Source organism: Cygnus olor, chromosome 1 (genome assembly GCF_009769625.2).
Source record: "Cygnus olor isolate bCygOlo1 chromosome 1, bCygOlo1.pri.v2, whole genome shotgun sequence".
In the NCBI taxonomy this organism is placed as follows: Eukaryota; Metazoa; Chordata; class Aves; order Anseriformes; family Anatidae; genus Cygnus; species Cygnus olor.
The window spans coordinates 43425110-43435244 of NC_049169.1; the positions used below are offsets into that span (position 1 = coordinate 43425110).

Sequence of the window (10135 nt, forward strand, 5' to 3'; positions counted from 1 at the left end):
TGTGCTGATGACAGTCTCTGTTACCTATCTCCTGCTCTGCAGGGACCCCACAGTCATTGGGACTGTGAGGTGGGAAAAATGTAGCAAAGCCCAGCCCCTTTCGTACAGAGCTGGCGAGGTGCTTTGGGGGTAAAGTACCTTAGTTTACGTTTGCTCACACAAGTGATGTTGGGCTCCAGAGGACAGTACATCGGTTTACATTTAATACCCTCGGGCAATGTTGCGCTCCTGCCTTTATTCTTTGGAGACTGTTACTTAATTTTTTTCATCTCTGAATAAGTACTTGTGCCTTTGTCTGGCTCCTTGACATGACAGCTAATTTTCAGCGCATTGCATCCTGTGAAGGAGATGAAAGCTGTTATTTTCCTGTGCTGCATGTTCTTCAGAGCCTACCACTTCATGAATTTTCCTCTTGCAATAGCTGCTGACTGTCTTTGTCGTTCCTTCCCCCCCCATCCCTGGGATTCCAGAAAGACTTGCTGCTTTCTCAAGCTGTGGTTGCCTGCCTGGAAACCTTACTGGAATACCTGTGTGTGAAGAACCAGGATGTTGGTAAAGTCTTCCTGCCCTTCCTTCTCCTGGGTTTCCCTCCTGCAGTGATTTTGGGCTCTTTGATCTCCATCCAATAATGCCCTGGAGCAGATGTTTAATGAGCTTATGCCCAATAAGAAAAAGTATTTGTATCCTCAAAGGTAATCTTACGTGCTTTGTGGGATGAAATCACAGTGCCTTGCTCCCCTTTAGGAGTGAGCCTTCACTTTGTCTCTGAGCACCAAGATGTTTTCCAGAAGAAAAAAAGGTCACAATCACCCCATACCCTAATGTGGTAAAAGTGAAAGATTTAGGGAATGAAGTAATATAGGAATAGTCTTTCACTTCCAGCCCAATTTAGCAAACCTTTGGACCATAAAGATAGGGGGGGTAGGAAGGGAGGGAGGAAAGATATGAATATGATTTGTCTTCCACACAGAGACGTTGGCCACAGTTTGGCCCTTAGGGATAGGAAGGGAGAAGAGGGTTGTAAACAGCCTTAGGAAATGGAAGCTGGAAATTCTAGATTTCCGGGGGCGAATGCAGACCTTGCTTTCAGGAGTCCGTGTCAGACTGAATGTATACCATGCTAGCTGTATAACGTAATGTGACAGCATCGTACAGTCAGGGGAAGTGTAGACCCTTCTGCTCATTGTCAGCCTACAAAGTGGAGATGTTGTCTCTGATCTTAAAACAGAAAATTAGTTTTCTGTACCCTGACCTGTTCAAATCAGTCACGTAAACACTGAGAGAGAAGGGAACGGAGTGAATGAACACCAGACAAAAGGGACATTGTTGGGAGAGAGGAAGCTGTTGAATAAAAATGTAATACTGCAGATGAATGACAGCCAGTAGCTGAAGGGAGTCCGTTAAAAGGCACGTTTTGGGGACCTTCCACTGATCTGGGATTATGGTAACAAAATGTTTCAGTAACAGCTGAACCATTCACTTTGGCTGTCTAAATTCTTGCAGTGGTGCAGAAGTTCACAACTGTGCTAGCAAGAGTCTCCCAAGTGGAATGAGGGTTTTTAGTATGTTTGGCTGAAAGAAGCGAGAACATTGCAAAGGCTGTGGCCTGGACTCTGCCTGTAGAAGTTTCCTCGTTTGAGGCTTACTAAAATCCTCTCTTGGTCCAGAGATTCTTGCAGATGTGCAGGGCACACTCAGTGCACAGCACTGGTGCATTCTCATTTCCTCCAGCTAAAAGATACCCCCCCTTCCCAAACACTTTACATGCTTTTTTGGTGTTGCTTTACCACAGCAAAGATTGTTGCAGTGGCAATAGGGAGGTTATGCAGCTGCCAGTGGAAAAGGGACCTTTCTGAAAGGGTTCAAACCTGGTGGCCAAGCTGTAACAAATTGTATCTGCTGACCTGTTGTAGTTGTCCATCTTGCCTTCTCAAACAGCAGTAAATACAAGGTAATACAACTTAACTTTAGTGAGAGATTTCACCATGTCACAGCCAGTAACCTTGAGCCTTACTTCTGCTTATCTTACACGCTTTTAATTAAGAACATTTTCTCTGCTGATTGTTTGCACTGCTGCCATCAGCCTGGCTGGTCCCTGTAGTACGCTCTGATGCAGATCCAGGCTCAGTTTGTGCAGCTTATGTTATAGGGCTTTCTTCATTCCCCAAAGAGTATTCTGGAGCTAAATAAAACCTGTGGTCAGGAAACTTGTCCTCATATTGAAACCAGAGGGTATATTTTTAAAACCTTGGGCTAAAGATATTCCCTTGGTATTTTATGACATGCACCCCAGGAGAAGGTTTCTCTTCCTGCACAAGCACAACATTGGACAAAATCTATTTTCTGTTTTAAAAAACTATTAAGCTTTTGTCCTCATGACTAAACTCTTGCCCAAAGAGTGACGGATTTAAAAGCAAGTAAGAACAGAGCAAAATGCCCCCTTGGTGTTTCACAGCTTGGGGTCTAGAAGAGAAAACATGGGTTCAGAACTGGAAGACTCCTTTTGCAGACCCAGCCTGTCGCTTGGCAGATTTTAGAGCAGTCTTTGGTTTCTCCTTCTCTCGCAGCACTACACGTTGCTTCACAGCCCTGGCACCGATTCCTGCTCTTGACACTGCTCAGTGGGGGCCAGAAATCCGTTCTGCAGCCAGAAATTCTCAGACTCGTGACTTTGGTGAGCAGGGGAGGGGTGGGCTGTGCTCTGTTTTGTTCTCGTATGTTGGTACAGTACATCTGGGTTGTTTACTGGAACTTACCTCCTGCACATACGCGATCTCAGATACTACTGTGGTTTTGTCCGTCACTATATTTGTGTCCTATAATAATTGTACTTTCAAGTGAACTTCCCTTCCACGCTGTGCAGAAACTGACTGCTCTAACTGAGCGCATCCTGTTCTTTTGGTGTTTTTGTAGCATTGATTTAGATCACCTAGAGCCCCTGGGGAGGAGAGGGGAAGCCTACAGAGAACATGCAACTGCTGTTGCCAGTCTGGGAGCATGCTGTGGCTTGTTGGAGAGCAAAGTTCTGCTTGGCATCACAGCTTCTCTTCCAGTCTTTGGCCTTACAGACCTGAATTTTCAAGTCAGGGAATTACCAGTCTGTGACCCTGCTGTATGTGGGGCCTGTGAGCAAGAGAGGGAGTGTGATCCTACCCAGCAGAAATACTGAGGATAAAGTCCTCATGGCAGTAGGTGAGAGGAAGGGGTTATTAATGTGAACCCTCCACCCCCGTATACATGATGGGTCTGTGAATCTTTGTTATACTTATTTCACTTTTGAAAGGTTACCTGGATTATTTCGATTTCTTCTTGACCTAAACTAAGTCTAGCTAGAGCACCACCAACATGGATATTTGCGCTGGTTCCATTAGAAGTGGTATAAAAATCAGGCCTGTGGTTAGGGTGCTGCAACATCCCTTTGCATGGAAGAGGTCTTTCCAGGTGATGCGTCATTGTTGGAGTGTATGGGTTGTTCTCTAATGCCTCTCTCATTTCCTTTGTTCAAGTTTGTGAGGTACCAGAGCAGCAATGTTATTTCTCAAAAAGAAATTAGCCTGATTCTTCGGGAGGCAGCAAAAGCCAACTTACCAGAGCTGCCGGAGGCCACGTCTCGGGCACTTCACCTCTTCCTTCGTCAGGTAAGAAAGCAATGACTGCTTAGGAAAATATGAGAAGGGAGTTCCCTAAGGGATTGCTTCAGCCTTTGATGGGGAGCCATAAGCTTCCTTTGAGGAGGTGATGGTAAGATGATGAGGAATCCTGCAGCTGCTAGCTTGGCCTGCTGCCTTGAGGGATGAGTAGTGAAGTGGGGAAGTGAGCGATGCCAGCAGCTGCCTAAACTGTGTCATCAGTGTTGTCGTGGGCCACTTGATCAAAGTTTGAAGTTTGAAGGTCTCATTGCTCTGTTGGGAGGGAGGGAGGGATGAAAGAACAAGGACAATAGTTTGCTGTTGGTCTGGAAATCATTCCTTCTTCTGACTGCACAGATTCAGAGCAGTCATTGTCAGATGGAGGCGGTGGAGGCAGGGACCATTCAGACCTTGCTGGAGCACCTTTCGGGACAGAGGAGCACCTGTGCAAAACATCAGGACATCGTGTATCCTTTTGCTGGGCAGAAGCCTTTGATAGGAGATATGAGGGTGGTAGATGTAATAGGGGTAGAAAGGGCACTTTGCTGTTCCTGACCATTTTTCAGCCAAAGGCAAACAAGAGTGCAAAAACTGGTGGTGGCTGCTACAGTTGGCTAATTTGGGGATGAAATACCTCATCATCCTCAAAATTGAGAAGGCATTTGGGAAACAAGGAGTCATTTGGGATGAAAGACAGGTCTCTGTACAGGGATTGCGTTCATCTGTAAGGTAGAGATGATACAATGAAAGGGGAGCAGGCTGGGGCAACCGTGACTTCAAAGCAGCAGCAATTCCTGTGTTGATTTCCCTAGAGGACGAGCAGCCATTTAACCTCCGTGTGCAAACTAGCACCAATTTGCCTGTAGAGTCATGGCAACCCAGAGATAACTCGTGCACTTTCAAAGTACAGCAAGTGTTCAGAAGCTGCCCAGTGGAGTTACCCCGTTGCTTTCTGCTTGGCCGTAGCAGCAGAGTCCCCTGCTGAGAACTGACTCCTCCTTTTCTCCGTGGACAGGAGGGAGGGGTCACTCGCAGGTTACTTTTGGACAAAGAGGGAGCCTGATGTACGTGTCAAATTCAGTATTTGTTTATTTCTGAAAATGTCCGCTTTTGCCTTCATGTTTTCATCACGCTGCATTGCCTCAGACAGGTAATAGATATGGAGCTGGCCCCAGCAATGGTTTCCTACAGGGTGGGGGACTTCCTCCATCGTATCGGTGGGATGACACTGTCATCAGCCATGGGCAGGGCGTATGGAGGGTGAGGTGACTGTTACTGCTGAGAAACGGCTTGTCTTCATGCTTAACCCCCACGTCACGCCACTGCTCTGTGGTGGGAAGCACAGGGTTGTCCTGGAGCTCAGGTTCTCCTGGTGAAGACTGCACCAGCCCTGTCAAGTTCCTCTCTGCTGTCTTGCTGGTCTGTATGGCAGTGAGGGAAGGTGGATGTTGTTACATTGCCCAAGTCGTCTGGTTATGCTCGTAGTGCTGCAGTGGTGGCTACCTGAATGGGATGGTCGTGAACACGGAAAAGAAAATCCTTTGGTCAACAGCAAGCTTTGATGTCAGTTTTATCAGGAAAGAACTTTCTTTGGGCTCACCCACACGAATGTTTCTCATGTGTCGGTGGGATTTCCGTGGTTTGGGAGGGGGGTGGTTGAGTAATGAATACTCCCGTCAGCAGTGTGTCAAATGTGGGAACTGCGGTGTCGTGCTGGAGTTTCAGCCGGGCTTTCCCTTTGGTTTCCACTCATGCCGTCAACGACAGATGTCTGGGAGGTGTGGCAGTGTCCCTCGCACACATTGGAGACTGAAACGAGAAGAGTGCGTGCAATGGGGCGACGGGGAAAGAATGGAACAGGAGACCACACGTATTTCCAGCGGGTTGTAGAGAAGAAGATGGACGAAGGAAGTCATTTCCAGCTCACTTAGAAAAAAAAAAAAAAAGTTGAAAATTGTTCATAAAGCCCGGTTTCTGAAAGGGGGCCTCTTTTCGATTTCTGTGCGGGATGATGCTTAGCTGGTGCCCTGCACTTCGCAAACACAGACCTGCCTGGTGAAAACAACTTTGGACACGGGTGGCACATGCTGTGGGAGCGGTGCTGGCCGGCGGGGGGCTCCGGGGGGGGACCCCGAGGGCAGCAGCAGCGCCGCTCGCCCCGCAGCGAAGCGGGTCCCGCTGCCTCCTCTCCCGTCCTCCAGGGCCGGGGCCGAGCCCCCCCCGGGCCGGCGCCCTCCGCCGGCCCCGCCGTGCCGAGCCGGGCCCCGGGGTGGGGGATAGCGGGGTCCCGGAGGGGCGACGCCGGGAGCCCGGGGTGCCCGGGGCGGGGCGGGAGCTCAGGAAGTGACACGGCGGGGCGGGGAAGCGGCGGCAGCGGGCATGGCAGCGCGGCGGGCGTGAGCGAGCGGGCGGCGAGACCGGCACCGGGCCCGGCACCGGCCCGCAGGTGAGGGGCGAGGGACGCGGGGCCGGGACCGCGTGGCGGCGGCTGCGGCTCCGGGAGGGCCGGGTTGGGGCTCGCCGGAGGGCCCCGCTCACCGGCGGGGCTTCGGCACGGCCCGGCCTGCTCCGGGCTCCCGGTACCGGGCGCCGCCGCCGGGGGGTTGCCTTCCTCCTCGCGGAGCAGCCGTGCCGGGCCGCCGCTACGCCTCGCGTGGCCCTGCCCTGCCGCGGCAGCAGCCCCGGCACCTCGGTGCCCCGTGGGCGCAGCGGGACCGGCTGTCCCGGCTGCTCCCCGGGGGCCTCGAGCCCTGCCGGAGCGCTGCCGCCACGCGGAGACCTCCCCGGGATGCTCGGAGCCGCTGCGGCTCCTGCAGGAGAATTGATAAAGCCGTTAAAATCGCCTTACCGGGAGCCGCTAACCGGCATCTGCCGTCAGGGCTTTGGAGAAACACGTCTAAATTAGGGGGACGGGAGACAGCGAGGCAGCCCGGTGGGCTTCCAGCCGGAGCAGCCGGCTGGCCGGGCAGAGCTCGCTTTGGCACGGGTGGGCTCGGGGGGGGGGGAGCGGAGCAGCAGCTCTGCGGTGTTTGTGCCCCGCCTCGTCCCTCAGGGGGTGCGAAGACACGAGGAGAGCCCTCGGAGTGGGGAGGAACATCTGCACGGGGCTATTGCATCCCCGCGCCTAGGCGGGCCGGCCCAGAGCTGAGATCCTGCTGTTAAAATGGGGGCGAAGTAGGCAGGAGAGCTGTGAGAGGGGGTTGGGTGGAGGTTAAGCTGGCGTGTGGGCCGGGAGGTGAGGCTTGGTGGGGGTGGAGAGCAAGTAAAAGTTGTTCGGGTCTCCTCGTGACCTCATGGTAGGGCCCCAGCCGGTGTTAAGGTTCCCAAAACTGGGGAGGATTCAGCTGCTTTCAGTTCTGTGGCATGGTCGGGCTGGAGCATGTGTGTGCGGTGAGCAGGTTGAGCGGGCTCAGCTGTCGCAGAAAGCACCGAGCTGCCTCTGGCACCCCACCAGGCTGCCAGGGAGGCGGTGGAGCCCCCGGCCCTGGGGGTGTTTAAGGGACACGGGTTGGCGTCCCTGGGGCTCGCAGGGAGCCTCGCGGGACTCCTGCTCCGCACGTCTCCTCGCTCACCGTTGGGTTTATCTGTTTGGTTCCAGGCTGCGGTGTCCGACATGGATCTCCTCGTGTTCTGCCCCTTTCTGCTGGTGCTGGTGCTGCCCGGGGGCAGCCTGGCAGACCTGGAGAAGCAGAGGGTGGACTCCGGCTTGGAAATCTGTATCCTTCTCCTCAGGCCCTCGCCTCCACCATGCTCGTAACCGGCGGGGCCGGAGAGCGCTCGCACGCGCGAGGAGGGTCAGGGACGGCACAAAGGGGAACGTGGGGATGGAGGGGAGAGGAGGGAAGGGTCTTCAGGCCGTGACTACTGCTAATGAGATGAAAACGAGCTCCGAGGGCCCGGCTCGGTCTTTTAGGGGGAGATGCGGAGGGGCCAGGCTGGCACGGTGTGCCCGGAGGAGCGGGAGCGTGCTGTGGCGCTGGCAGCGTGGGGCCCTTGACTGCGCTGCAGATAAGAAGCTGTTCGAGGTGAAGCGCAAGGACCAGATGAACGCCCTGAAGAACCTGATCGAGCTCAACGACGTGAACCAGCAGTACAAAATCATCGACATCATGCTCAAGGGACTCTTCAAAGTGAGCGTGGGGCAGGGGACGCGTTTGGGCCATGGTGGCGCTGGGGAGGGCGGGCAGGGAATGAGGTGACAGCAGGGGTCAAGTAGTCGGGCGGGGAGCAGAAAGGAGGGCACAGTGGGGCACCCCCTGGGGGTTCAAGGGCTGCGAGGAGGACAGCGGGGCAGGGAGGGCAGAGGGATGGGGCAGTGACCGAGGGCTCTTGCAGGTGCTGGAGGACTCGCGGGCAGTGCTCATAGCTGCGGACGTGCCCCCGGACGGGCCTTTCCCTCAGGATGAGAAGCTGAAGGACGGTAGGTCCTCCCTGCTCCTCAGCCCCCGCTGCTCTGGTGCACCTCCCTTTTCTTGTGGGATCGGTGCCGGGTAGGGATAAATCCCCCTGCGCAGACACCAGGCATCCCCTGGTCCCCCTCTTTCTGTTGGGGACCCTACTGCTGTCTCCCTGACCCGTTTGCACTGGGGGTGCCACCCCTTCAACCCCAACCTCCCCATCTCACCACAGACACGCTCAGGACCCTGTCCTGCCCGGGAGGGCCATGGGGGTGGGTCATCCCACAAAGCCCCCCAAACAGCTCTTGCTCTCGATCCCCTTTCCTGGGTGACACCACGTGGATGTAGGATTTCACAGCCCGCATCACCTCTCCCTTACCCCGTCTCCATCCTCAGCATCTCGTGGCTGGCATCTGCTGGCAATGCCTGGGACCAGGCCTGGTGTTTTGGGGTGCGGTGGTGTGCGGGACGGGCTGCCGACGGGGCCGGTGCCTCTCGTCCCCAGCCTACTCCCACGTGGTGGAGAACACGGCCTTCTTCGGGGACGTCGTCCTGCGCTTCCCCAAGATCGTGCACCACTACTTCGACCGCAACTCCAACTGGAACAACCTCATCCGCTGGGGCATCGGCTTCTGCAACCTGACGGGCGTCTTCGAGCGGGGGCCCCACTCCCAGCTCCTGGGGCTGGTACGGCCCCGAGCCCCCCCACCGCCGCCGCGGCCCCTCCCCGCTGTCCGGGGGGCTGCGGGGAGAAAGGGAGGGTGGGGGGCAGAAAGAGGAGCTGCTGGGGGGCTGCTGAGCGCACCCCGCATCTGAGGGGGTCTCACGTCTTGGGCTGGGGGACGGGGGGAGAACAGAGGGGAGGAGGGTAGGAGCTGGTGGCAGCGGTCTCTGCTTTGCTCCGCAGATGGCTCAGGAGCTGGGCATCAGCGAGAAGTCCCCCGATTACCGCAATCCCTTCAAAGCCGACCACTCCGAGGTAAGGCGGCCGAGCCGCGTGGGTCCCCCTCGGCCCCCCACGGTCAGCGGTGACTCTGGTGGGATTTTGGTGGGTCGTGCTCTGCGGGGGGATGCGGCAGGGGATGCCGAGCTCCAAATCCACTCTCCAACAAAACGATGAGTTTTTAGTGTCTTTCGCAATGCCATAGCCTGTCTGCATCCCTTCCTTTACTGGGCAGGCAAAACACTCTCTGCATCCGTGTTATGTCATCCTGACACCTCCCTGGAGCCAAATTAGCCCGGTGTAGGAGTCGTGGGTTCGTTAGCAGCCCCCCGGCTGACCATGCTGCCCCTCCCCAGTTCTTCCCCAGCGCCGACACCTTCCAGAAGGCGCTGCGCGAGGAGGAGAAGCGGAGGAAGAAGGAGGAGAAGCGCAAGGAGATCCGCAAGGGCCCGCGCATCTCGCGCTCGCAGTCGGAGCTGTAAGCACCGGGCTGCACCTCCACGGGGCCGGCTTCGGGGCGGGGGCCGGGTCCCGTGCCCTCAGGGCTGCTCCCACCCGTGGGGCCGTGCCGCCTCTGCCCGCGGGTGGGCCGGGGAGCCCGCCGTGCTGCTGCTTGTGAGTTTTGGGGTGGTTTTTGTGTTTTGTTTGCCCCGGTCATACCTGGCCTCTGCCCGGTCGCTACCTCTGCCCGACCCCGTGCCCCGGGGGCTGTTTTCCCATACGGCCGGCGTTCCAGCTGCGGCCCCACGGTTGGAAGGCCGGCTCCCAGCCCAGCCGGTGCCTGGCGGGGACAGCGGGGTGCGCGGCTCCCCACCGAAACTCCCTCCGGGACCCAAAGCGGCAGCGGGAGCACCGCCGGGATGGTGCTGGGGCGGGGGCCGTGCCACGCTGCCTTCAGGGAAGGGGAAACGTCCTTCGGTTCTTCGTGCAGAGCCGGCTGTGGGGGCGGCGGGGACGCGCGCTGGAGCGGGGCGCGCCTCGTTTCTCCCGAATAAACCCCAGTTAGTGTCGTTAATTTTTTTTTAACGAAGGCGAGCCCGTCTCCTGGTGCTGTTTCCGTGCGAACCGGGTCCGGCTGCCCCCTGCCGCCCGCCCAGCGTCCCGGCGGGGCCGCGGTGGGGCCGGCAGGGGGCAGGAGCCAGGCCCGCGGGTGCCCCGCGCGCGTC

At 56.5% G+C, this 10135-nt stretch overlaps 2 protein-coding genes and 1 long non-coding RNA gene across 8 annotated transcripts in view; 2 read left to right on the top strand and 1 right to left on the bottom strand.

Moving 5' to 3' along the window:
- MEI1 (meiotic double-stranded break formation protein 1) overlaps positions 1-5604 on the top strand; it is a 36000-nt gene extending 30396 nt beyond the window's left edge. Inside the window, exons 27-31 of one of the 4 annotated variants that reach the window (XR_005819093.1) lie at positions 471-552; positions 2568-2674; positions 3507-3638; positions 3987-5048; positions 5397-5604. Coding sequence is in view for 3 of the 4 variants with exons in the window: in XM_040554310.1 (XP_040410244.1) it covers positions 471-552; positions 2568-3169 (684 nt within the window). In the remaining variant the exon portion in view is untranslated. Of the gene's footprint in view, positions 1-470; positions 553-2567; positions 3639-3986 lie in introns of those variants that run through there. The other 3 variants (XM_040554327.1, XM_040554316.1, XM_040554310.1) reach the window with 3 other exon arrangements.
- On the bottom strand, positions 432-8525 carry LOC121068921. The gene is made up of 2 exons (XR_005819144.1): positions 8406-8525; positions 432-5438 (listed from the first exon to the last, which is right to left on the bottom strand). It is a non-coding gene; the product is annotated as an uncharacterized LOC121068921 (long non-coding RNA).
- Positions 5953-9999, top strand: CCDC134 (coiled-coil domain containing 134). 3 transcript variants are annotated; one of them, XM_040554383.1, is made up of 7 exons: positions 5953-6075; positions 7228-7345; positions 7638-7759; positions 7965-8049; positions 8532-8713; positions 8934-9005; positions 9205-9999. In XM_040554383.1, exons 2-7 carry the CDS (start codon positions 7243-7245, stop codon positions 9271-9273), a joined length of 633 nt encoding a protein of 210 aa, XP_040410317.1. In that variant the 5' UTR covers positions 5953-6075; positions 7228-7242; the 3' UTR covers positions 9274-9999. The 3 variants fall into 3 exon arrangements, with proteins under 3 accessions (XP_040410317.1, XP_040410308.1, XP_040410301.1); XM_040554374.1 differs by having other exon boundaries at positions 5954-6075; positions 9326-9999; XM_040554367.1 differs by having other exon boundaries at positions 5994-6075; positions 7228-7759; positions 9326-9999.
- Positions 10000-10135: the final 136 nt, after the last annotated feature.

What these genes read in the sequence shown, in the direction of transcription:
- CCDC134 (XM_040554367.1), top strand. Translation starts at nt 7,454, where the DNA reads ATGGAGGGGAGAGGAGGGAAGGGTCTTCAGGCCGTGACTACTGCTAAT. An exon ending in ACTCCCAGCTCCTGGGGCTG is followed by an intron (nt 8,714 to 8,933) that starts GTACGGCCCCGA and finishes TTTGCTCCGCAG; the next exon opens with ATGGCTCAGGAGCTGGGCAT. An exon ending in TCAAAGCCGACCACTCCGAG is followed by an intron (nt 9,006 to 9,325) that starts GTAAGGCGGCCG and finishes GCCCCTCCCCAG; the next exon opens with TTCTTCCCCAGCGCCGACAC.